Source organism: Pygocentrus nattereri, chromosome 11 (assembly GCF_015220715.1).
Source record: "Pygocentrus nattereri isolate fPygNat1 chromosome 11, fPygNat1.pri, whole genome shotgun sequence".
NCBI lineage: Eukaryota > Metazoa > Chordata > Actinopteri > Characiformes > Serrasalmidae > Pygocentrus > Pygocentrus nattereri.
The window spans coordinates 37,025,463-37,052,874 of record NC_051221.1 but is presented as its reverse complement, the minus strand read 5'-3'; the positions used below and the strand labels follow the sequence as shown (position 1 = coordinate 37,052,874).

The window sequence follows — 27,412 nt, the reverse complement described above, 5'->3', positions numbered from 1 at the left end:
AGAGTTTCTGTAAGGAACGTTTTTTTATTGCCGAATTGCTGATCATTTCTAGCTGGTTTTATTAGTTATGGGTTTCACCCAAACTCGCACTGCATGGGCTAAAGTAACGCACGAAACACACCATCACATTTTCTGTATTACTGTTAGCCGAAGTTCACAATCCATCTCTACGTTACTGTATAAAGAATGCTGTTTGTTTTTTAATGAGCCAAATTGGCATTTTAATGAAACAGAAATCAATTAGCTGCTTATATAATGTGAATCAAATGAAGTTCTACATCGAAAGCAAAAGTTAACTATAAACATTTCTTAGTAGAAGTGCAGTAGCAGCGTTCAAATACAGCGAGTGTGCACTTACCTGCCTCATTTACATTTACAGCATTTGGCTGACACTCTTATCCAGAGCGACTTACAATTTGATCATTTTACACAGGGAGGCCAAGGTGGTGTTAGGAGTCTTGCCCAAGGACTCTTATTGGTATAGTGTAGGGTGTTTGCCCAGGTGGGGATTGAACCCCAGTCTACAGTGTAGAAGAGGTGTTAACCACTACACTAGCCAACCACCTATTGTCTGCCTCATGGTATTAATGTAATTGCCGGTTTCTGGTTATACATCTTAACCTTCAGTTCCACCAGAAACCCCACTCAATGTGAAATCTGGAACACAGTCTGCCAACTTGACTTTTTAAAATCAATTTATTGAAATACTGAGACTTCAATTTTTCTTTAACTCTGAAAGTGTAAAACATTAAGGGCCAGTTTCCCAGACCCAGATCAAGGCTATTTCTAGATTGAAAAAGAATCAGTGGTGATTCTCCCTTGGCACATGAATTTAACCCATGACTAGGATTAATCCATGTCTGGGAAATCAGGAAACATCTACTCAAGCTCCAATCTGAAACCTTTCTTGGTTCCATAGGGAGTTGCCCTTCACATAATCACAGTTTAAAGGTCTAAACAAAGAGTTACAACAACTGCGTTTTGATTAGCAACCAAGTTTAATATTCAATATTTGAGATCTGGCCTTAATGAGATGCGAACAAAACCTCTTCACACAACTGTCTCTTTTGAAGTGTAAACTTCTTTTCATCCTAGCACGGCTCTACATTACACAAAATACAAAAACTGCTTGTTTTAAGCCAGGATGAAAAGATGAATACTGTACACAAGTAATTTTGCATGGGGTGGGGGTTAAAAAAAACAAACAAACAAAAAAAACACCCATGCAAAAACATTCATCATTAACACACACACTGTGGTATATGAATAAAAAGGCTTGCAGCTTTGAAAAAATAAACATCTCTCATCACCATAGGATGCATATTCAGACTATTGTAAGTGAGTGAACATCAACACCTCAGACTGTACCATGTATTCTGCTGCGTGAATAGGCTCATTCACAAAGATCCACGTGGTGACAGTTACGAACAGGCAGGCTTTTAACGATCACACAACCACTTCACTGTCGCAAGTGTTGTCTTATTAGTAAGCATTATTAAGAAGAGGCTGGAACACAGGCACCATCAGAACACCCGTCTTCCCATTATAGCTCTGTCAGTTGTTCTCCTCTCAGCTGAAATGTCAATGAATACTTCCCTACAACGGGTGAATATGGAGTATAAAAGTCCCTGCAGTGCATGTCAGTCCTTGTTTGACCTGAAACAGTACGAGTCATGATTCAGGGCTCGCGGACTGGCTGGATGTACCGCTGCGTGTGCGTAGCTGTGATTGGGCAATATCGGCCAGGGCGCTCTGGATCTTCTCCAGTAGTAGATCTCCTCTGTACACCACTTCTTCCAGTCGTGCTGCTGCCTCATGGTTCTCCTCCTCCAACTGCCTCAGGCTAGCAGCCTGATCAAAAGATGCAGGAGGAAACAATAAATAACAGGCAAGAGCAGGAACTACAGTGTGTTCATCAAAGCAGGCCTGTTCTATTTACACCACAGCACACAAGACATGGGGGGAGTGCAGACATCTGGGCGTTTTCTAGCATTCGTTTAAAAAGACTGCTCCCTGAATTTCAACTGAGTGGCACTGGTTGCCCAAGTTTGCTCAAGGAAGCAGCTACAGAATTAATATAACTAGACAGTCTTTTTGAAAATTCAGTGACTTCATGCAATAAGGGTTATGAGTTATTATATTATATATAATAATAATAATGCTAAATTTCCTTCGGAATCAATAAAGTATCTATCTCTTTATCTCTCTCTATCTATATTTGGATCAGATAGTGTTTCCATACTTCAAGTACAGACAAATATATTCATGGCTTGTAACAGTGCATCATGACAGGTCTAGTGTCATGAGTAAGTTGTGCAACAGCATGATTATAGTCATCATTTACCTTAATTCAAAGTGTGTTCGAAATATCGTGAGGACACTGAATTGTGAGCCCAATCAAATCTGAGAGTATCATTACATGCATAATTTTAATGAAGTATTAAAGGTGCAGTATGAAAGATTTGGGGGATCCATTAGCAGAAATGGAATCCAGCATACAAAACCATGTTTTCATTAGAGTATAAACATCTGTAACTATGCAGTGTTGCGTTTTTGTTAGCTTAAAATGAAAACTTCATATCTGCATAGGGAGCGGGATGAGAACCAGACGCTGACTCCAGAGGGTGCCTCTCGCATTTTTACATTGAAGTAGTAGCTTGCATCTGGTGCCGCTATATCAGTTGGAAGACGCAGAAAGATGAGTGATTGCTGTCTGTGCTGGTTCACTATTTTGTGTTTTGAGAGGTCTGAGACCCCTAATTTTGGCTGGAGGATCAAACTTATTATTCAACACAAGAAAAAGAGGGGACGGCGAATTATCATTGTCAGAAGTCAAATAAACAGGCAACAGCAGAAAACCTACAGCCACTGTAGATTCTACTACATGCTTGGAAAGGGAGGGGTGAGGGAGGGGTGAGGGAGGGGTACACAGTTGGATGTAAAGTGCAACCTAACCGCTAGACGCCACTAAACCTTACACACTGCTCCTTTAAGAAATTGTAGCAAGTTATAGCTCTTCATAGGCATTAATGCTAAATATCTACTGGTTAACTATAACCTGAGACTATGAGTTTGGCAATAGACATACCTGTAAAGCAGCTGTTGATTCTTCACTAGGTAGAGAGTCAATCAACACGTCAATATCTTTAGCTGTCCTTGCGATCAGGGCTGCAAAAAGCTGTGCATACTCTGTTGGGGGGAGATCAACTGATTAGACTAAAGCAGCATGTCCTAGCTCCAGTCCTGCAGTGCAGCTACACTGCACTGTTTCATGTATTAACACCCCAGACAGAGTGTCAAGAGGACTGTATCAGCTAATGATGGGACAGGTGGATTATGGGACAGTGGAACACCGTTCTCAATGATAATATCTGCTCCTCATCTGAAACATCACGTTAAACTGATATGACCCATGACCTGCTATGCTTTAACTAATACACAGCTGTACCAATAACTGACTGATGATGGATCAAAAACATGGACCATGAAGTCAGTTTCCCAGACCCAGATCAAGGCCATTTCTAGATTGCAAAAGAATCAGTGGTGATTCTCCCTTGGCACATGAATTTAGTCCACGACTAGGATTAATCCATGTCTGGGAAATCAGGAAACATCTACTCAAGCTCCAATCTGAAACCTTTCTTGGTTCCACAGGGAGTTCATCAGTTTAAAGGTCACTGTTCTCAATGATATTATTGGTTCCTCGTCCAAAACATCACGTTAAACCAATATGACCCATGACCTGCTGTGCTTTAACTAATACACAGCTGTGATCTGAGGATCTGCGCACCTTCTGTGGGGTTTGATGGCTGGTCCTTGTTGATGGCTGTCTGGATGTTGCTGAAGGAAGCAGGCGGCGCGTACTGCTGCAGCACTCCAATGGCATTACAGAACTGATCAGCCAACTACATTACACAAAAGACACACACAGAGAACTGGAGATAAAGACCTACTGTGCCTAACTGAATGTACAGAAACCAAAACATGCGTTACTGTTCAGTGGTGGACAGTAACTAAGTAAATGTAATTCGTTACTGTACTTAAGTAGTTTTTTTCTTGTATCTGTACTTTACTAAAGTTTTTCCATTTTGGGCGACTTTTCAACTTTCACTCCACTACATTTCAGAGTCTAATATCTGACTTTTTCCTCCACTACATTTTGAGAAATCTGTCGTTCCTTTTGGTTTCTGTGTGTATAAAAACGTAACATGTCAAAACAAAAGAAGCGCAAAGCCAGAGCACCAATCAGGGCACAGCGGTCACTTTGTTCTGAGCTGGTTTTGACCTGTTGGTCATACCGACCCAGTGCAGCACACGGTTCAACATCAGCGTAGCAGCGTAAAACTTTGGGAGCACATACGTCACCTAAATGATGAACTAACCTAACTTTGTGCAAATAGAGCACAATATAGAAATATGTCCACATATGCAGTCGAGACTGGTGCGTTTCTTTTTTTCTGAATTCATACAAACACTTTAATTTTATAGTAAATTAGTTTGGGCTGGTTTATGTTTATGAACAGAGGCCTACAGATCAACACAGTAAAGGAGCTCATCTGTGATCCTGAGTTTAAAGCCAGTTTTTAATCAGCTTGTAACTAATTTACAAAGTAATCTTAAACTGAAACTTTGCTTGTGTGTAAAAAGTGATTTCAGAGCCACTCGGTTCTCCCTGATGGAAACTGTTTACCTTCAGTGTTTTGTGCTTATGATCATTTTAATAGACGTCAGCGTCACTAATTAATGACGTTCTATTAAAAGACTGGTTTACAAAGAGAGACGCTGGAGGACTTTCACCTGAAATGAGTTCATGAAGCCAGTCTTGTTATAAAAATGATAACAGGACATCAGAGCCAGAATTACTCTTTTAGTACTTTTACTTTATACTTAAGTACATTTGAAGGCAAATACTTTAGTACTTTTACTCAAGTGGAGGTCTAGAGTAAGGACTTCTACTTTTACTGGAGTGATATTTTACCTTGTGTATCTCTACTTTAACTCAAGGACATGAGTACCCAGGCGGTCATGCCCACATTTTCAATCAGTTTGCAGAACTCAATAATTACACAAACCAGGCTGGTCTTGTATCGATCAGAGGACCACACCTGGCTGCTTCTGTGACAAGAAAGTGACCTTAGTGTTTAATGTGCAGCGTTAAATATTCATATTGATAGTGCAGCATCGATCCGACCACGTCCTCGTTTTGACAATCGATCCTCACAGTAAAACGCTGGCACTGATGCTCGTGATAGTTATGCCAACATCTCTGATTTACCACAGGACAGCTAGCTAGTTGTCTAACATAAGTGTTGAGTGATAATAGATAAATGTGAACTTATATCTGCTCTGACATTAACGTTCCCGTTTTCGCGCTAGCCACGGATGAACTAAGAGCAACAGCGCAGTCTGCTAGCCGGCTAAAGCTCCGCATCGACTGAAAACATCGCTCCACACCGCTGATACAGCGGCCGGGCAGCGCAGCAGGACGAAAGCGACTGATTTTACCACATAACGTGATACACAACACCGGAGAATTAAGCATTAAAAACATTAATCTTATCTTACGGAATTGACTGCGTCCTGAAGCTGTGTTAGCCTGTCCGCCATCTTCGCTGACTGTCGCCTCCTGCCGGCTGGAGGACTAACGGTCTCTGCGGCCTCACGTGACCGCGCACAGCGCGCTGGAGGAGGGCAGAGGAGCGGTGTGTGTGTGGGGGGAAGAGGAGTGTGAAAGACAGTACGGAGTGACAGTGTGAGTGAGGGGTCGGAGATTAGAGTAGAGCATGGTCCGGGTCTGCAGCGGCCTCGGTGGGACTCTGTTGGCTGTGTGTGGTGCGCTTGGCGGGCCGCCGTGTTAGCAGAGCTGTGCCCCGAACCGAAGACTGAGGGGGAAGATGAAGACCAGGGTGGCAGCAGCGGGAGCAGCAGCGGGAGGAGAAGGAGGCTTGCGGTGTTTACTGTTCGTCGTCCTTTCTTGCCTTCGTGTTCTGCGCGCACAGGAGAGTGAGTGTCCCATTGCGAGGCTGCCGTTGTCTTCCTATCCTCCAGCTTCTTGCTCTAGTTGTCCCGCTCCACCTTAAACAGGACAGCAGTTACTGTTCTGACACCTCGGGCGCCAGAATGAGACTGCTGGACCATTTAAGGTGGAACGGGAAAATTGACCAAGGTGCTGGTGAGTAGGAAGCCAGCTTCAGCCTCGGTCTTCTTACTGACTTTCTTAACGTCTCCGACACGCTGAAAATCTGCGTAACCGCCAGCTGTTGCGGTTGTTTTCCTTCAGCCGCCCCGGCGCAGTTTCCGTTTCACACGCTGAAATCTGTGGAGTTTTTTTTTTTTTAGCTAGCGTTAGCTACATTTCGGCCGCTGCTCGCCGAACCAAACTACTGATAAAACAGAGCCAGAGTTAACGAGGGCATATATAAATCAGAAATCGAGTGCCTCGCGTGTTTTAATGTGTGTTTTACAGCACAAAGACAGTCGCGGAGCTGCTGGAGTTGGTTAGCTACAGCGCTAACTGTCGATAGCTGTGGCGGGCTTCGTCTGCGGAGCGTTAACCGCCGACCTGTGGACTAATCTCCTTTATCTGTAGCGGTGCGGCCGGATAGTCCAGGCTGAAGAACGACCCCACTGTCAAAGCCTTAGGTCTTTCTCCACAGTCAGTGCTGATCATAGTAAAATGCGCTTTCCGACTGGACATCTGATCCTATTTTAGGACGTCGGAGCAGGTCAGAGACTCGATGTGCTGCCCAGCTTACAGACCTAACCTACTGCTTACGTACCTAACGTAAACGAGGCTTCATGATGTTAATAACACTATATGCAGTGATATAAGGCGTCGTTTATGGATTTGAGTTACACCTCTGATTTCTGTACAGGTGTAGGAACCAGGGCTCTCGATGTGTACAGTGTAAATATGGCCATGTATCCATAAAGGCTAGTGAACCTACGCGGGTCTTCTGAGTTTGTATGTGTGATCCATCGTGATAATATAGTGCCACATATTCGAGGGTGCTTGTTTGTCTTTACTGCCATGAATATGATACAAAAATATACATTTTAGGCCAAAAACTTTCCCCAAAACTGGTGGAAAACGATGTCTCAGGCGGCAGAGTTTCTGTGAGGGGGGCTTTTAGAGGCAGTCAAGGCTTCAGGCGTTTGACTTCATTTGTGTGAACAGTTCTGACTCAGTGAGTTTCTCTGGAAAGGAGCATTTCACACCACACCAAACCGCTCCGAGTGACTCTGAGATACATCCTCAGTTTTGAAATATCAGCAGAATTTGACTTTAATGCTGTTATTTCTGCACAGCCGTGGTTTGAGGTTTTTTTTCTTCATTCTCTTAAGGCTCAAAAGGTCTAACAAGAGTTTATTTTCAGCCATTTCAGTTTTTTAATTCTCTTTGATAGATTTGTGCTTGATTTATGTGAATGATTTAACGTAAATCACTATTGCCCATTACTTTCATCAGGCATTAGTCCGCTCTCCTAGTCCGCTCTCCTAGTCCGCTCTCCTAGTCCGCTCTCCTAGTCCGCTCTCCTAGTCCGCTCTCCTAGTCCGCTCTCCTAGTCCTCTCTCCTAGTCCTCTCTCCTAGTCCGCTCTCCTAGACCATGTGTTACCAAAGCCTTCAGTTAGATGAGTGGTCTAAAGGCACAGGTTGCAAAAGAGACAAAGTACAGAGGTGAATGAGGTTTCATGAGGTCTCAACGTGAACTCTCAAGAGCTGTGCTCCAGCTTCAGGTAGGCTTCTATACTTCTGTCTCTGACAGGAAAAAATATTTCAGGGGAAATACCCAGAGACCGGCACGCCAATCACAGGAGTTCACACCAAGAAAGCACAGCACCGCTGAGCTCACCGCTGAAATCTCTCTGCACCTCTGTTAGCTCAGTGTCCAGGAGCAGCTCGTTTGAATCTGGATGTTGACTGTGCACATTAACGCGCCACTGCGCCTGAACGTTCTCTCCCTTCTTAGTACCAATAACTGACAGTAAATTCACAGAAATAGTCTGTTAAGAATGATGGATTTAGTTTCATTCTTGGAAAAACATGGATCATGAAGTCAGCACGTTGTTGTTGAACTGGAGGATCCGGTTAACATGTCGTTTTATGTTGAGAGGGAAAGAGTGGGAGTCAGCACATGTATGAAACACCCGTGAAGTTGCGCTGTGATGCATGTCCACATCCAAAGAGGAAGAGTAGTATTATTTGTTGGTTGGTTCATTTGCGGAAGGCCTGGTGAAGACATCTCTAACTGCTAATATTAAATCCAGTCTTCTCTCTCTTGTACTTCCCTCTGAAGTTATTCTTATCCGACTGAGAAGATGAGCTTTAAACGGAAGCACAAGCAGGACGGTTGATGGGCAGGAGAACACCATGCGAGATGATTATTAATAATGCAACATTAGAAAGGAGAGGGTTTTTTTTTTCTGTTCCACTTTGTGGCTTTTCACTCGACATTATGACGAGAACAGAGAGGAGTCGTGACTTCTGCATTCTTTCTGTGAAACGTTTTGCTTTATTTAGGAGGGCCTTAGTGCTCAGGCTGTGTTTTATGAGAGACGAGTGCTGTGTAGTCAATGGGCAGCTGTCAGTGAGAGAGTGGAGTAAAATTCATGTCTAATCTCATTTACTGTGTAATATAGGTCAGGAATCTGCTGATTCTTAGTGCTGGAGTGGAGTGTCTGTTAACCCATTCAGTAAATTGCCCTCTATTCCTATAGGCAGCCTCCTTCACTGCTTTACTCGAAGAACAGCCGATTAGTTTTATTACTGTATAGATTACTGCTGATTACTGATACTGACCTTATTTCTGCCAGAAAAGTCACATCTGAAAGTGAAAACTTGTTTCTCTGTAACAGTTTGCAGTGTCAACTACCAAGAAATAGCATTTGATTTTCCTCCACAACACTGAGGGAAATGACGTCTTGGCAGTGTCTTAAACGTCTTAAATCAAGTCAAAATGTATAGTATTTCCCTTTCTTATAAGAAAGTCCTTTATTAGTCCCACAACGGGGGAATTCTCAGTGTTACAGCAGCAAAGGGACAGCAATGGGGGAAAAAAAGAAGACAAGAAGAGTTAAGTGATACTTTTTTAATCCCACAAATGGGGAAAGTCCACCTCTGCATTTAACCCATCCGTGAGGTGAAACACCACATACACACTAGTGAATACACACACACACTTGCCCGGAGCGGTGGGCAGCCCTATCCACCGCGCCCGGTGCGCAGTTGGGGGTTAGGTGTCTTGCTCAAGGACACCTCAGTCATGGACCGTCGGTGCTGGGGATCGAACTGGCAACCTTCCTGTCATAGGGCCAGATCCCTAACCTCCAGCCCACGACTGCCCCCAAAGAGAATTAACAAGCAAATAATTAACTCTGTTAGGTACTTAACAAGGTTTTTAACAGTTTGTTACTTGTTACTATACAGACAATATATATTAAAACTAAACATGAAAAATAAGATAAAAAATATTAACTCTATCCTTCACAAAGAATAACAAAACAAAGAATTCTAAATAAATAAAAAAAGATATTTACAACATAAGGATATTTTGCCTGAAATTCATGTTTTAGGAATACTTTAATACTGTGATCGTATTTCTAGATGTTTTTTTACAAATTGTCTTATTCTACTGTAGATACTGTTTGTTATGAGTCTGTATAGATAGAACTGTTTGTTTAGCAATTTCATGCAGCATAAACAGAAAAATACTTGCCGGGTTTATTATTATATTTTATTTTATAGTTTATTATTATAATTATAGGAATTAGGTAATGTATTGATTTTGAATACAAGAAGAAAATGCATAATACATGAGAATCAGGCCTCTCTGTTTGTATGTATGTATGTATGTGTGTGTATGTATGTGTATGTATATATATATATATATTTTTTTTTTTTCTTCATGTGTGGGATCTGCATGGGTGTTAATTCTCCGTGGTACAGGTGTCCAAATACCAAAATCCATAATTAGGATGTGCAAAAAAATATTAATGGAATTTGAAAATATTAATCAATGCAAAAAATATTGTTGAACCTTATGTACAAAAAAGACTTTGAATGAATAAAAAAAGTGTGATTTACTTTCTGTTGTGTCTTTTCGGGGGCCCGTTTGCCAGCTCCAGTTTGCCATGCTTGTCATCTAAGCATTTATGAGTATGTTAATTAATTAATTTATTTTTTTAATGTTCCAGACCAGGTGGTATTCTCTTTGGGAACGTTCCAGAATGTGAGTGTACCTGTGAATGGGAGTGTCCAGGCGGTCGTGTCCCGAATCCCTGCTGACGTGGCCTTCGTTACACTGCAGTTCCACACTCAACATCACAACGCTACTCTCTCATTCAGAAGTGTAAGAAGACTCATGCACAGAAGTGCTGTTGAATATTAATGTCGAATGTTAAGATGAGCCTGTAGTTCAACGGCTGATTATTTTTATTACTGTAAAAAGCTAATCATTGATACTAACTGTTTTGCCAGGAACACTGCAAAAAATATATTTTGACAAGTTAAAACATCATACATTTAGTCAATATAGTTAGTATTTCTCATTATGAGAGTGTCTAAGATTACAATCTTTTTTTATTATTTTTTTTACTTGTTTTAAATCAGTTTCTCTAAAGCGATCATCTTATTCTATAGCAATTATCGGTATAGTGATACACTTATTTCAAGAATTTTTGAAGCAGTATGAGCTGCCAATAGAATAAGGCAATGTCATTAGATAAAATGACTAAAACGCTTACAAAGAAGTTAAATATTCTTCTGATGCTCCCACAGCAACCTCAGACTGAGAAATATTAGATATGTTGACCAGATGTAAGTTGATTTCACTAGATACCGTTTTCTGCAGTGAACAAACCACATGCTGACCACATTACTCATTTACACACCTGGACACGATTGCATACCCACACACTTATCGTGGCACGTTAGACTGTGTTGTAATACAAGTGTCACAAACATGTACATGCACAGATAAGAAATTTCCGTCACCAGGCCCATACAAAAAGCATGGACTATCCACACACAGACTCCACTGAGTCACTCATAGTAGAGTGGACTGAAGTAGCCTGGAAGGTTTTGCACTACTCCTGGTGCATCATGTGATGGCTTAATCACAAGGCCTGGCTTCATCAGCAGCCCACAGCACACTCGTTTTCTTTGATTCACACAGAATTCTTTGAAATTTAAAAGATTACCAGTCTACAGTCTACAGCTTACGAATTCAGCACATTCATTTGGGCTCGTGTTGAGGGCCAGCGATCAGGTATTATGTTTAAACCTGTATAGTGTTATTGCAGAGGCTAAAGAATGTTATGGACCTGCTTCTTGTGCAAACCCAGTTATCACCTCTGTGATCTCATCTCTCAGTTCAGCGTTTCAGTTTGGAAATCAAATATATAGATTTTTTTTTTTACATAAACTCAAATGCAGCTGATAAGCCAAGACTTGTTTTTGCTTCTTGAGTTTTGCACTGGAGCTGTGAGGCTAATCTAACCAGCAAATAACGGAAGCTTATATCTCAGCAATTCATGCTGATCATTACACATGGGCCTTAAACTCTGTCAAGTTTTGTGATATCAAATAGACATGCTTAAGTTTCAGACATGGCATGACATACTGTCATATGTTGTCAACTGCATAGTATTTATGTGATTTTTTTTTTTGCTTATTTTTGTATTGCACATTTTATTTTTATTGTTTTTTTAGTATGTTTTATTATTTATTTATTTTTATGCCTTCTATTTATGCCTCTGTAAATAGTATGCAGCAAGCTTTGCTCCTGTTTTGGTCTTCACTGTACTTTGTACTGCAGGTCTTTACTGTACTTTGTACTGTACTTTACTGCTTCCTTCTGGGAAAGTGATATGTGCTTTGAAAATGAACAAACATGTAACATAGTTTTTAAAAAAAATAGCCATCTAAATTTAGTCTCTGTCTAGATGTGTTATGGATTGTATGTTGTGCAGTATTAGATATAAGATCTTAAACAAGTGTGACACTTGTTTTGGTAACATCTGGATATAAAACTCAGTTTTTTTGTGCTGCAGGTTCCGGTGTATGGTTCTTCACTCACAGCGGTTGATTCTGGATTGCTGTTTCCCCTCTTGCCATCTCAGTCCTCTCTTTCCTGCTACCTACTAGCCCCTGATGGTGATCCTGTTGCAGGCACTGGTGTTCTGTTGCCCTACAAAAGCACTGGTAGATGAGCACATCCTTTGTTATTATTCCTCATTATTTCTGTATTCCAGTTTGACACTGTGTTGAATTTTTACCAGTTCGTGAAGGTAGTTTGAAGGCTTCATGAGCCAAAGTGCTAATTGGAAAGCAGTTTTGGCATCTCCTGGTGGCACAGTTGGATGACAGGGATGCACCCCATTTTATTTTTCTCTTGAGGTCCAGTTATAACATTTGTGTAGTTTATTTATCAAAAATAGTCCTTATTCATTTTACATGAGCATTTTATAACCTCTCTTTAACCTTTAGAGTTAAAAAAGCTGTATTTGTTACTCTGCTTTTAAGACTGATAGCAGATAAATGATAAAAACTGTTCTGTATGCTGCCTCACTTGAAAAACACTGATAATGGCCACACGGAAGTGCTTTTGGCTGAATATGGCAGATATATGTAAATGAGTTGGATCTAATGCGGTCACAGAAACTGAAATTTTTTTTGGTAGTTTTGTTTCCATATATGAACTGTATAGAATGAAGAGTGAATACCGTGTTAAAGTTTAACAATGTTTCTGTATTACTTCAAACTGCATTATTAAAAAAAGCAAGAGAAATTTGTTTTTTCATGATATGGTGAAAGTGTGACCGGGTACTATTCACATAGTCATTTACGAGAGAGCTAAACTGCCATGCATTGTGTCACCACATAATGTCTGTTTTAGAAGTGTTTATTTGGGCCAGTGTGGTTTTGCAGATTGCAAAGATTGCCCAGAAGCAAACAGGTCGCCTGTCTTTGTCATAATATTGAAAGTGGGTGTGCTGAGGCACTTTTTTTTTTGTATGGTTTCAATTTCCTAAAACAGATTCAATATGGAGAACCAAATAGTTGTTTGTTTTCATCTGGTATGCCTTTAAATTACAGATGACTGAAAGTAATCCAGCATGTTTGTGTGTTGGATTGATCATTACATTGATTTTGTGCTATGTGCAGATCCTGTTCCTGGGGCTTGTAATCTGGAGTTTCCACTGGAGAACGATCCAAACATCTACTTGCGTTACAACATTTATGAGACAGTCATTCGCTTTGCTCCCGCTAACATTGGACATGCAAGGTATGATATAAACTTGGAACCTATACGTACACACAATTAAACAGTTATAAGATTAGTTTCAGGCACTCCACACTTTATTTGTAAGAGGAAACCTGTCTCATTTCAGACCATTGTGTCTGTTGTGTGATGTGCTGTGGTGAGCGTTGACTCTCCGCTAACCACTTCTTCCTCTTGCCTCCTGCCTTCTCTCTTTCCCTTCTGCTATTTAACTCACTCTCACGCTTCTGCTCCCTTTCTTCATGTGTCCATTCAGAGATGTCACTCCCCCTGCCTGTGATGTGGACACAGGCTCCAGCACTCGCTGGCGGTTAGAGTATGATGTGTATCAATACTTCCTTCCTGAGAACGACCTATCAGAGCAGAGCCTTGTCAGCGGCATAGAGAGGGTTGCCAGTGTGTCAAGCATGGAGGAAAATGGGAGAAAGGTTAGTAGCATGAAGAAGTGCTGCGCTCGGATAAATGGTTCAAAACTACTGTCAACACCAGTACCTCAATATTTACATACCTTTGGACATTATAAATTCACAAATTTCTATTTCAGTAATACCACACTGAATATTTTGGGCCATTCCTGTGAGTTATGGAGTTTCAGTAGAACTGACAGTTTAACTGCAGAACTTTTCTGTGTGGTAAAGAAATATCACATCAGCTGGGTGATTAGTTTCATTATAATTTTAAATGGCCCAAATCAAATTTTTGAATTGTTTAGAATCAAAATGAGAATGCACATCACTTTTTTCCCCCAGTGGAGACCAGAAGTCTGAGAGCACATTGAAATTCTGGGATTTTTTTCATTTAAACTTGAAAAGACAAAGGAACGTAATGACAAGAAAAGAGGGAATATTCAGGGTTCTGGACTATTTCTAGGAAACTACTCAAATTGAAGCAAATTTGTGACACTGACCATGTATAAAAAGGTTTTTTTTGCCTCTTGAGTTCAGATGAATGTCTACTGATCACGTCTTTTGCACAAACATAGAGTCTGTGCCTGGGCCAGTATACACTGTCATTAAAGCAAAAAGGGAACACATCAAATCCTAAGTGGTTTAGTGGTCTCAAACTTTTGGATCCCACTGTATGTTACACATGTGAGGAATTTGCCTTTGTAACTGCACACATGTATGGCATGCAACCTACTAAACACCAGACAAGCATACAGACTGTTAACATATAATTATAAGACAATAAGATACTAAGGGAAATTGAAAAGATAATTAAATAGAAGGATGGAAAGGAGCCGATAAGGATGAATATGTGTATACATGCAGGGTTTGAAGAAACATATAATTAACTATTTTTACAGTATATTACAGAATGATATGAACATTGATACAGTTGTGATGAGATGAATTACGGTACAGATGGAGTGAACAGTATATTACAGTACATTAAGTGGTGATTATTGTAGCTTCCTCCTAGATTCCTCATAGACTGTAATCATATTTGGTTTAAGAGCTAGGTGGTCCATGTTATGTTCTGGTCATGTGTTTCATATCATTGTTATTGATTTGTACGTCTCCTTGTGTTCTAGCTGATGACGCTATCCTCTAAAGACCGCACAGAACTGTCCTTTAACTCCATCCCAGGACAGGGAGTTATCTACTCCATCATCGTGAGAGACCCCATCACTAATACCTCAGCCTCCTACATCCCTGTTCACACCTATGCCTGCAGCTTTGCCTCCATTCTAGACGGCTGCACCACATTAGGTGATTAGTTCTCATTACATTCTGATGGATTCTTTTAGTGAAAATGGGGCAGTTGTTTAATTTCACTAAAATGTACTTAATCTTGTAAGAAAGAACTCCATTACAAATGTTACCCAAGCTTACCATCTGAGCCTTTTATGTCTGTGGCCACTTTGCCTGGTGCATTTTTGTCCAAAGCTGTTGCTCAGTGATGTCCATGTGTTTTTCCTGAGACCCAAAGCCTTAAATTATTTTAAAATAAAATATAAATTTTAATACTTGAAAGCAATTTCACAGTAGACAATATCTATAAAGATATCCTAACACACAGACAGAATGCACTAGTTGTGCCACACATCAATTACTTTGAAAACCGTATTTAAATTCAATGTTTTACATACTTCACTGCACTCAATGTGGTTAAATAGGGCTAATTATTCCACTTTTTTATGCAGTTGGTCTGTGTTCTTTAAGTACTGACAGTATCCACAATATGCTCAGAAAAGCGTATCATTACTGTCTGAAGGACAACATGTATCTCCAAAATAGCAACTAAATTAAATTTGTTGCACATAGATTAGATTCCGGGTAATATTGTTTCTCCAGATAACAGCTACCACAGTGAAGATGCAGTATTGTCATACTGCCCGATATTCATAAAAGTGAATAAAACTGCCAGAATTTCCATAAAAAGCTTGTGATTGAGGTGGATACAACTTTTGAAAAAGAAAGCCAGCAGGTGATCTTATCTTGAGCGTTTATTTTGTCAGCGTATCATTCAGTGGCTTGTCCAGGATATGATCTTTTTAAACACGTTTAAAAATTCACTTGTATTTATGTGTGGAAGTCTAAACATCTTTGCTCATTTACTGATTTGTTTTTTTCCCCCACACAGGCCTTTTACTGCATTAACTCACAGGCCTAGTTGTCAGTCAGCCTTTGTGTTAGTTTAGGGTTTAGGAGAGTTTTGTCATCTATGCCCAAATTCTCTAAACTTCTGTTTTTTTTGTTTTTTTATTTCCTCTCAGGGAAAATATCCACCAAAGTGTTTTTCACCATTACGGGACTTGCAGGGCTCTTTGTGTGTTTCTTGGGTCATCGGTTTTTCAAATGTGGTATGTGAACCTCTTAAATGATTACCTTGCCATTTCATAAACTTTGCACGTCCTTCACATTTGTTTTGCCTCGGGCAGAGACCTCTGGAGGTCACCAGTCTAAGTTTTAAGTTTTTCCCCATGTATTCTGGTTATTTATGATGCGGGAACACCATTAGTCTTAACGGAGTTGATCTTTTTAAGGAAAAATAATAGCTAAAAGGCACAAAGGTCACGGTTGGTAAAAATAACCACAGAGTTCTTAGTTTACTGAGAACAGCTACAGCTTTTCAGCAATGCATATTACAGATGTGTTATAAGATGATTCATCATCTTTTAAGCAAAGCTGATTGTTTTGGTTCTTATATTCAGAGGAACCTGTGATCATACTGAGCGCATGTTCAGAAGAAGTCAGTGTTCAGGGTTCTTTCTTTCTTTCTTTCTTTCTTTCTTTCTTCCTTTCCCTCCTCCCATCTCTCCTTCTTTCTTTCTTTCTTTCTTTCTTTCCTTCCCTCCTCCCATCTCTCCTTTCTTTCTTTCTTTCTTTCTTTCTTTCTTTCTTTCTTTCTTTCTTTCTTTCTTTCTTTCTTTCTTTCTTTCTTTCCTTCCCTCCTCCCATCTCTCCTTCTTTCTTTCTTTCTTTCTTTCCTTCCCTCCTCCCATCTCTCCTTCTTTCTTTCTTTCTTTCCTTCCCTCCTCCCATCTCTCCTTCTTTCTTTCTTTCTTTCTTTCTTTCTTTCTTTCTTTCTTTCTTTCTTTCTTTCCCTCCTCCCATCTCTTCTTTCTTTCTTTCTCTTTCTTTCTTTCTTTCTCTTTCTTTCTTTCTTTCTTTCTTTTTCTTTTTTTCTTTCTTTCTTTCTTTCTTTCTTTCTTTCTTTCTCTTTCTTTCTCTTTCTTTCTTTCTTTCTTTCTTTCTTTCTTTCTTGTCTTCATATGTGAATGTAGCTAGTGTAACTGACATGAATGAACTGAGTGACTTGACTGACCTAGAGAAAGCTCACATGCTGTTCTCCTGTGCCCCATCTTTCCTCAGAGCTCTTCTGTATGGGCTTTGCCTTTGGAGCTTTCTTCTTCTTTGTGCTGATCACAAGAACCACCATGCTGGATTACAACAGTAAGACCACTTCATACAGTTAAAGTAGCATTGAACTGCATTCCACATGCTGACAGTGGCTCATGTAGCGCTTGTGACTTCGTAAAGTGGACAGAATTGATTGCACATTGTATGAATGAACCAGCACCATGTTAGATTGAAAATAGCTACCAGTACAAAACAGAAAGTCAGAGTTCACAGTTATGCAGAGAACAAAAAGTGTCAGTAGATGGGTTTCCATCAGCACGTTTCTATGTGTATTTTGGCATATCAAGTGGAAAAAAAAACAGATTTAAAGGTTTTGTTTTAATCAGAATCCTTTATTGATCCCAGAGGGAAATTAACAGTGATTATTTACATGTGGTCTCCTTTATCAGTCAAATATGATATGTTCTACCTCATATGCACAAATAAGAACATTAAAACGTAGAAACTACAGAAACGTCTGATTTTATGTGGTGATGTTGGCTGTGAATTGTCAAGGTAATGACACCGTGCTCTCTCTTAAGAGAGACAGAAAGATGGAAACCGAATAATGACGTTTTCAGCTTTTCTGGACGAATGGCAGTGCATAAATCAAGTTGCCACTCCTGCGCTTGTCATTTATACTGTTACAGATGTCATGTGGTAAACTTGCATTACTCCAGCTCCCAATACAATCATGTCCCAGTACTTTACAATGTAAACTATCCATAAAATTGTTTGTAGAGTCCCTTCATATTTTCGTATTTCCACAGTTTTGAAGGAAACTCTTTGTAAGGAAGTTCTTGCACAACCTTGAATCTGAATGTCTCTCACTCTGTGTGACCATTTCTTCTTACAGTTCAGTCACACTGTTCCTTTGAGGCCCTTTCCAAATATATTACTGTAAATTTGCTGTTTCCAGAGCATTTATTTAAAGTAATTTAGTTATACAAACGGGCTGGGCATGCTTCTAATCACATTACTGCATCACACGCATTCTGGAGAGACTGTAATATATTGTGTCATGGAGGATGCTGGTTTTTTTTTCTGTGCTGTGGTGTCTCGTGCTTCTCTGGGTTTCCTGCTAAGACAGTTAAGGCAAAGATGATGGTGCATAATAAGGGTGGATTGCTTCACCTGGCTTTTTGTGTACTTGTAGTGCAGATGGAATGTGGAGCAGCCAGATACCTGTGTGGCGTATTCTGATCTGCTTTAGATAAAAAAGTTCATTTGATGATTCTGTAGATTATAAGATGTAGACCTCAGAGAGGAAGCTGAAGGTAATTTTTAACCACAAAGATGGTAGTTGTGTAACACAGTTGCAATGAAACGAGCGTAATCTTCATGTTTTGTTTTGTTTTTTTTTTCTGTGTGTTTTATTCATAGCATGTCAGATGAGTCATGAGTGAAATGAGTCATTCACAGTTCATATGCATGAGGGTATCTGTGTGGCTGTTGTTGTTGCAGGCTTTAATTATTTCCTCTCGGTCATGTGCCACATTACTGAGTGCAGCTTACAGTACAGCCCACAGTGTTAGCCATCACGAGGTACAGTACAGCTCGCCAGTGCAAGTCTTTCACAGAGCTTTGTATAATGAAAGTTCAGCCAGCAGAACACTGAACTTTTAGTAATATGTACTTCATCCACTCAGTACTGAAATAAAATTTGAATATGTTTTTATCGCACTTGTGATCACCTCTTCATACATTTGATTCTTCATAAATTAGATTTCTGAAAGATGGTACTAGGCAGAAAAAGTGTGGACACGTTCTCATAGCTTTGATTTATTTTTTACTATTTTCCACATGTACAGTAAAAGTGAAGACAATAAAACTATGAAATTACACTTATGGATTTGTGCAGTGACCAAAAAAGTGTGAAACAAATCTGAAGTGTCTATTTTATCCTCTTCTAAGTAGCACCCTTTGCCCTGTTTTACACACTTTTTTTGTTCAGGGATGCTTGGTAATCACATTGGTATTGGCTAATATTTGCTGAAGAAAAAAACCCAAATACATTTGATAGAGGTTTACACTCGACTATTTCAAAAAAAGAAATATGAAAGAGCAGAATGTTTAGGTGACATTACTGTGCTAAATATCTGCATTTTATTAATTTTACTGCATTAGTAGCCGTACAGAATTCATTGTTGCATTTCTCTGTAATGCTGATACAGGTACATGTATTCCCAGGTTTTACATTTTATAAATATTTATGTCAGCATCAGCAGAAATGTACATGAAAAATGCTGGATATTGGTATCAGCCCAGAATTTTTTAGGTTGGACATTTAGATATTTGTCTTGAGTATTATTAAGGCATGCTTAGTCTTACATGAGGAGACTGGACAATGTAAAAGTTATCAGAGTATGTTATTATACAGTCTGACAGAGAGTTTGATTTTATTTGGCAGTTATGATGACTGTAAACTACTTGGCGAATAAGAAATGCTAGCAATGCAGTATTCACAGAGACATCTGGTTAGGTGAATGATGAATGTTTCTCCCTAACCACAAAAAAAACTTACAAAAAACTTACAAAACATGTTATTAGATGTTTTCTTCTTGAGAGCAGCTACATATGCGTAACATCATACATTTGCAATAAGTTGAGTAGATGCTGGGATCTCTTGGCCCATACATATCTGTCTTAAACGCTATAGACATCCTGTGATAACATTACACCACGGATATACAGTTGTACACAAACGTTGGAAAGAAATTACATAATTACGTAATACACTAACAGATCTTCTACAGGAAACACAGTTAAATATGCCATTTTCTGCAAATTGCAGTGCCCAATTTCTGTTTATTTTAGTTGAAAAAAAGCTATTTGGGTTTTATTTTTTCCAATATGTTAAATTCAGCAAACAGTAATTGTGCATTAAAATATACAAAAGTGTGTTCTTTGTAGAGCAGTGTATCCCTGACAGCCCACATTTTTCCTCAGTCCTCAGACTTTTGCTCACAACTACATATGTAGGGAAACTTAGCCTGTCTAAATAATATAAAATGAGTTTTTAAGTATGAGCCTTTGAATCTAAATGCCTTTAAGGTTTTTAAAATCGTGTATTCACTCAGATGTCTATAAACTTTTAAAGGATACTCTATAGGAAGCTGTACCGCTGCCTGCTAAACATGACTGTTTTCTCTGCTTTCTTTGCAGTTCGACTGACCCTGACAGCAGTGATAGGTGTGGTTGGAGGTGTGATTCTGGTGATGACGTGGTGGAGGTTCGGTTCAGTGATGGCTTGTGTCGTTGTGGTCGGTCTCATTCTCGGCTTTCTCGTCTCCTCTATCGTCTTCTTCACACCTCTCGGTAAGAAGAGGCAATGTAAGAAAAAAAATCTGTGAAATTTAGCACAACCTGTTTTAGGCCTTGTCACGGTGAGCATTAGAAACGGTATGTTTGAATTGTCAGGAGAAAGTACTATACATACAACTATGCACAACTTTGGTTAAATGAAACTTTTAGTTGATTTTCTAAGTAAAAATAAATTAACACGTCCTCCTCATAGGACACGTCTACACATTTTTATATACAATTACTGCTTATTTACTGAATTTAACATATTGAGGAAAAATAAATCATAAAATGTGGCCTGTGCAAAAGTTATAGTACATTTGTATTTTTTTGTAGTTGTTAAACTCAATAAATAAATGTGCACTAAAATTAGCAGAAAAATTCAGTTTGAACTCTGTGTGCTTTTTTTCATGTAGAAAATCAACAGCCTTTCTTCTGGTAGTGCTAACAAGGTTAATTAATAGGAAAGATAGGACGATTTGCATTCTTTGCATCAAGAGCACTGTTTGACAGTCAAATTTTAAAATGAACACTTTTTTAAGTGATTATTGTATAATTTGAGGTCGAAAGCAAGAAAACGACTCGTTTTATTATTTTTTTTTTGCATTAACAGCTCTTTTACTTTCATGATCACTGATTTTTCATGTCCCTACATTTCTTTTTGCAAGTTTCTCATGAAAAATAAATGATAGAATAAGTGTTTATTTTGCCTGGGTTCAAGTCCCTGGCCGGGTGACCACGGTCCTCTCTGTGTGGAGTTTGCATGTTCTCCCCGTGTCTGCGTGGGTTTCCTCTGGGTTCTCCGATTTCCTCCCACAGTCCAGAGACATGCAGTCAGGCTGTTTGGACTTGCTAAATTGCCCCTTGGTGTGATTTGTGTATGTCTGTTTGTCTGCCCTGTGATGGACTGGCGACCTGTCCAGGGTGTGTCCTGCCTTTCGCCCAATGACAGCTGGGATAGGCTCCAGCACCCCCAGAAGGAGAAGCGGCTTACATGGGGTGTGTGTGTGTGTGTGTGTGTGTGTGTGTGTATTTTTTACTGTTTTTAAATGTAATAAATTGTCTTTTGTTGTGAAAAAAATTTGATATTTAAAAATTTAGTAAAATAACATTTCTTTGCATCCCCACAACCTAAGTCAGGATAACTCGCAGGATGTGACATTATTTAAATCTGATGAAGAAGATGGCAAAATGTCAAGTTTTTTTTTTTCTTTCTCCTCATTACTTTTGTCCATTTTTCAATGTTTTCTTATTATGGACAGGTTTGGTAATGGAATCATGTCCCTGTTACCTGCATTTAACATGGATAAAGTAAATAAAATATATTACGTATCATTTGAGCATGTCGTCTGAAAATCTTTAAAGCATAAGTGGAAATCTTAAAAGTAAAAAAAAAAAAAAAAAAACTGCAAACCTCAACACTGTTACCATCAGTCCTGCTACAAACCTGTATCTGAAGCAGAACTGACATAATTAAGTGGGGAAAAAGTCATTTTAAGCCTTTACAAACATTTATTCTCACCAACAACGTATATATTTGTCCCTAAATTATCCCTAAAGTAAATTAATAACAAATATCTACGTATGTAGAGTCAGTGCACGGTTACACACACAACCGAACACATTTTTTTAATGAGAAATATATCACTTCATATAGGTTGCTGTACCTGGCGAACCGCAAAAGTGATCACAGATTCACAAGGTAGAGATGAACTGATCAGCCATTGCTTCTCTGCAGCAGCCTTGTCACTTACCCGTCAACCCTGTTAGTTAAAGGCATATTGTAACATGACTTTTTTTATATAATATTCCCAGGTAAAATCTTTATTTATTATTATTATTTTTTTTTTTTTGCACTATTTTTTTTTTAAAAGAGCATGTAAAACAGGACAATCCTACTAATTGTGCATTAAATAGATTCTTGTTATCCAAATAAATAATTTGCTTTTAAATTTGCATTGGGGACATGTGATGGGCTCAGAGGGCTGTTGGCTGTTGTTGGAATATCATTAAGAAAGGATTTCGCTTTTTTTTTTTTTTTTTTAAAGCTAATGTCTTTCTGGGTTTTGTTTGTTCTTTGCTTCCTAGGTGACCTGGCCGTGTTTCGTAATGACGTGGTGTTCTGGGTGACGTTCAGTTGCATTGTGCTAATTGTGCCCCTCTTCTTCATCCGATGGCCAAGAGAGGTACTGACCAACAGAACATCAGAAAAACACATCTGTCAGTGTGCAGTGTGGCTTATCAGTGCAGTGGTCTCAGTGTGTAAAGCTGACATGTTAACTTCCAGGTTTGGTTGGTTTTGTACAGCCACAGTTTTGTGGAATTGTTACGTTTTGATTTCAAGAAGCTCTTGTTCTGCAAAAAGTGTTCAGTGGTTTTATATTGTAAGAGCTCTGAAGAGAAGTGTGAGAGAAATGTTTTGTGTGTGTTTCAGGGAAATATAACAACATGCGGCATAGTTGGGGCGTACATGGTTGTGCTGACGGTTAATGCCTACACCTACACAAGCCTGTCTTACATCACCATGGATATCCTTAAACGCTTCCTCAACAGTAACTTCAGCAGAGCTTTCATCTCAGTGCCACTGCAGAACATCGGTGAGGCACAATCTACTGCAGTGCTTGCTCTCTTGAGTGCACTGCAGTAATTTAGGATATTCAAATTTCTTATTCTCCACGACTTCCAAGTGCAGAGTTTTAAATGATATGTTGAAATGCAAAAAAAAATTAGGATAGGTTTCGTTTACTAAAATGTATTTACTTATTTATTAAAATTCGGCCATATGCAGGAGTTTGGGCAGCCTAGTCAGATTACGTTTTGTTTATTTTTTTGAAGTGAAAGTAAGTCAACACATCCTCTAAAGAGTACACACTTCTGCACATTTTAATACATAATTACTGTTTACTTGCTGAATTTAATGTAAAAATGTGCAAAAAGGTCTGTGCAAAAGTTACAGCACATATGATTCATGTTTTATTTGTTTCCAGTATATTAAACAGTGTGCAGTAAAATTATTTCACTTAAACCTGATATTTGATATGTCATTTGATTGTGGTGTTCTTGAATAAATAATGAATTTAAAAAAGGATGGTTCAGTTTGATTAGTTTATTTATTTAAAGTCATGATTTGGTTTAATATAAATTTTTCTTTTGTTTTTAATATCCTAAACAATTGTTTTTAAGAATAAAGAGTCTTCTAAGGAACAGTCAACACGATGTGTACACTGTGATATTCTGGTCGCCCTTATTTGCACTGGAATATTAAGATTAAGATTAAGTGACCCTTATTAGTCCCACAATGGGGAAATTTCACCTCCGCATTTAACCCATCTGTGAAGTGAAACACCACATACACTCTAGTGAGCACACACACACACACTAGGGGGCAGTGAGCACACTTGCCCAGAGCGGTGGGCAGCCCAATCCGCAGCGCCCGGGGAGCAGTTGGGGGTTAGGTGTCTTGCTCAAGGACACCTCAGTCATGTGCTGTCGGCTCTGGGGATCGAACTGGCGACCTTCCGGTCACAAGGCTGGATCCCTAACCTCCAGCCCACGACTGCTTTTCCATTATTTATAATCCTATTCAGTATTTCCCACCACTACTGAAAATCTGGATTTGTAAGGAAGCTATTCTGATCTCTCTCCATCTTCTGCAGATTTCATCATGATCACCGTGTGGGTGGTTCTGGCGGTCTCGGGCATTGTGGTGCAGCTCTACAGGGAGCGTTCACGGCCCTTCTTCCCACCTAGCCCGTACGTGATGTGGCGCCAGGAACGTGAGAGGCGGAAGACCAATGTCCTAGACCCGAGCCATCACATTCCCTCGTTCCCCGCACGCCTGCTGGCCCGTGCACGCCAGCTCACACGCCACACGGAGCCTGCGGGTGAGCGCACGCCCCTCCTGCTCTGACTTTCTGACCTTTCACTGATCTTTGTGTGGATGGTCTACTGAGCCTGTGTCCTTTCGGCTCCTGGATGAGGACGCACGAAGGTGACGACAGGAGGACCGGTCCAAAGGCCCAAAGAGGCAAGAGGCCCTGCTATCCTGCAAATTACTAGGATTTTGGGGTCTCTGAATATGAACCATTCAGTAGCTTCCTATAATTCTTGATTGTGCTTTTTCCTACCAGAGCATAGTGCCTGCAGTGCTCACTACTACATGGGGCATAGTGTTCTTAAAAATCGGCCGTATGGCTGGTCACCTTGGTATGATTTGGCCAGCGGCCTGCCTCTAGCCTCACAGTGAGTTTTTATGTGTATATACTGCTCTTGCAACAGCCCTTGTAGATTGTGAGCTTGTATGGGGCAGACAGTAAAAGGACATAAGTTATAATGTACTGACAGACTCTGCAATGGATTAAGTAAACATATAAAATGTATCAGGACTGGGCTCGCCCTATAAGAAGAGCTTCGGTAAAATGGATGGACTACAAGCCCTCGGTCAAACCACAGACTTTTTTTTTGCTGTTTTTAACCATGTGAAGGAAGGATCTTGCCACAGGCAAAAAAACAGCAAAATAATTACGAGGCACAATGAATGGTTGTTTTTAAAACCTGTGTCGTTCCCCCCCTTCATTCTAAAAGATGCTTGCCTGATGAGCTGCACACTTCCTAATGTACTGGAAAGCTTGTCTCACCATTCAGTCTCTGGTTTTTAAACTCTTTGTTTCCAATATCAGTTCTATGTGACTAGATATTTCAAAGCTTGTATGTTGTTGTTTTTTTTTTTTTTTTTTTTTTTTTCTCTAATCAAAGGTGAGTTACCCAAAAGCACAAAGGTCACTCTAAGAAGGTAGAGAATCACTTTGAACACCCTCTCTAATAGTTCTCCTGATCTTAACACTGTGATGCTTTTGGGAAACTGAGCCTGACTTCTTCACTTGTGTCTCAGAATGCTTGTGCTTAATAGATTGCTGTTTTTTAAAGTGGATGAATTATGGAAAAAAAGCCCAGACAGACCAAAGCCAAGAACGTGGAAGGTATATCCCTTTGGTTTGCCTTTTTTAAATAAGTCATTGATTTAGGGAGTCATCATGTGTTGATTTAATCTAATTACTGACAAGTTTAGTTTGTGCCACCGATCATTAGCTAGATTATAGGCACATGTAATGATAACCTTTTATAGGAAACATTTACTGTGGGATTCTCATAGGTTATCAATGAAATCCTTGGAGGAAGATGACCGCAGACATCTGTCAGTTAACTCTACCTGTGCGTCCTTCTGGTAAATTTTCCTTCAGTACTTCTTAGCCACGCTTGTGATTCAGATCTTGTACTTATTTCCTTGTTACATCAGATGCTACAGTTAATCTGAACTTTGAATTTGTTTCTAACATTTTGTCACATTTTGCACTTAGCATGGGAGTGATATTGAATATGAAATAAGGAATTTTATGTAGACAGTGTCGCATACTACTACTGGGTATTTGTCACGTGGGCCCTGAAAAGCTGTTTACTCTTACTGCAGGAATTTGCACATCCAGGGAATCCTGGAGAATATTGGGACGGGGTATTGATAGGAATATTATAACCACATTTATGCTGTAAACCCCCTGCTGAATGTCTAAAGGGGAAGCCAAAATGTCTCCATAATTAAGCTGCTGTTGACAGTGGTTTGATGTGAAACGTTCCATTCTAGAGAAATGTATCGTATCAGAATCGCTTACAGCAGTGGTCTCCAAAAGAGTTTGTCTCTAAAAGCACCCCCTCACAGACAGTAAATACATGAAATTTTGACCAATGCTTTGCCTGATGTCCGAGACTTTGTTTTACAATAGTTTTAGGATAATATTTTGGTTTTTAAATCCATTCTTGGCGGAGTGGTGGGTACAGGACGTTGTAAGGCAAAATAGTATCGAAAGAAAGCTTTTTATCTTTAGGTTTACCACGCCGTACCATCACGGACATTACATTTAAAAACTCACGACACATGGGGGCATGTGTTTTGGATAATAAATAAAACGAGTGTTGTAGACGGTACAACCCCGATTTCACATCAAACCACGCTGAATTATGCAGATATTTCCGGCAGAGTCCCATTTTTAAAAAGCACTTATTTAGAGGAGAATGATCACTCGGTAATGCTTATGTGAAACGCACCGTCCAGATGTCCAGACTTAGAATTGGAAGTGTAGGATTTGTTTAAAGGAATTAAGGAGTGTAACTAATCACTGCCAGTATATTTTATACTCATTTCTGTGTTCTCTAAAGGTCCCTCTGTGAATGTTTCTTAGGTTCCAGACACAAGCCACATAAGAAGATTGGGATGTTTAGCAGATAATCTGAGTGCTAAACCTACATGCAGAACGCGCAGTGTGTTGTGAGTGCTCTGTTTATTTGGGGGCCAACTTCTCTCTTCTCAGGGTTTTTGCAGTATTTCCGCTGACTGCCACAGCCCCTTGTACTTGTCTTTGCTCTCGCAGTGATAGGAACTGCAGTGTATGATGTAGCTTCAAACTGATTGATGTTCTTGCCTGATGATTGTAGGAACATCTTAAATTTGTCCAGTCTGAACTGACACTTCAAACACATTTGTTGGTCATGACTGCTTATTTTCTAAGTCTTTTTTTTTTTTTTTCAAAATATTTAACTCTATTTTGTAATAGCTAAATGTAATAAAGTTGTTAAAGTGACATTTACTTTGACTTATTACTCTGTTCCATTTAGATTTATGCTCCCAGGCCACATTTCACCTTAAATATCTGTACTTATCCTGTTATATAGTCTGATGGTATAAACGTTAATTGGTTTAGTTTTTTAAGCCCAACATTGTTTTGTAGCTTGATTTTCAAATGATTGATGCACCGGTTTGAGCAGTATAACTAATGGATACTGTAGTATTGAAGAACAATGAATGAAAATTATGATTAATGACTGGACAGCTGCATTTCGTGATGAAAATGTAGAGTGCTTGCCCAGCTTAAGCAATTCCCAGGTGGTTGCTATGGTGTCAAGGCGGTTGCTTAGGTTTATTTAGGTGT

General features: G+C 39.5%; 2 protein-coding genes across 5 annotated transcripts; one reads left to right on the top strand and one right to left on the bottom strand.

Moving 5' to 3' along the window:
* Positions 1-975: 975 nt before the first annotated feature.
* On the bottom strand, positions 976-5,760 carry med21 (mediator complex subunit 21). Its single transcript, XM_017716386.2, has 4 exons — positions 5,566-5,760; positions 3,791-3,905; positions 3,089-3,189; positions 976-1,851 (listed from the first exon to the last, which is right to left on the bottom strand). Exons 1-4 carry the CDS (start codon positions 5,605-5,607, stop codon positions 1,672-1,674), a joined length of 438 nt encoding a protein of 145 aa, XP_017571875.1. The 5' UTR covers positions 5,608-5,760; the 3' UTR covers positions 976-1,671.
* tm7sf3 (transmembrane 7 superfamily member 3) lies at positions 5,760-27,066 on the top strand. Of its 4 annotated transcripts, XR_001858696.2 has the most exons (14): positions 5,760-6,003; positions 10,196-10,350; positions 12,053-12,203; positions 13,167-13,287; positions 13,541-13,712; positions 14,819-14,996; positions 16,004-16,090; positions 17,103-17,183; positions 20,295-20,447; positions 22,521-22,618; positions 22,867-23,029; positions 24,089-25,411; positions 25,585-25,656; positions 26,666-27,066. XR_001858696.2 is itself a non-coding variant. In XM_017716385.2 (12 exons), exons 1-12 carry the CDS (start codon positions 5,895-5,897, stop codon positions 24,340-24,342), a joined length of 1,722 nt encoding a protein of 573 aa, XP_017571874.1. In that variant the 5' UTR covers positions 5,760-5,894; the 3' UTR covers positions 24,343-27,066. The 4 variants fall into 4 exon arrangements, 1 of the variants encoding a protein (XP_017571874.1); XR_001858694.2 differs by having other exon boundaries at positions 25,585-27,066; XR_001858695.2 differs by having other exon boundaries at positions 24,089-25,656.
* Positions 27,067-27,412: the final 346 nt, after the last annotated feature.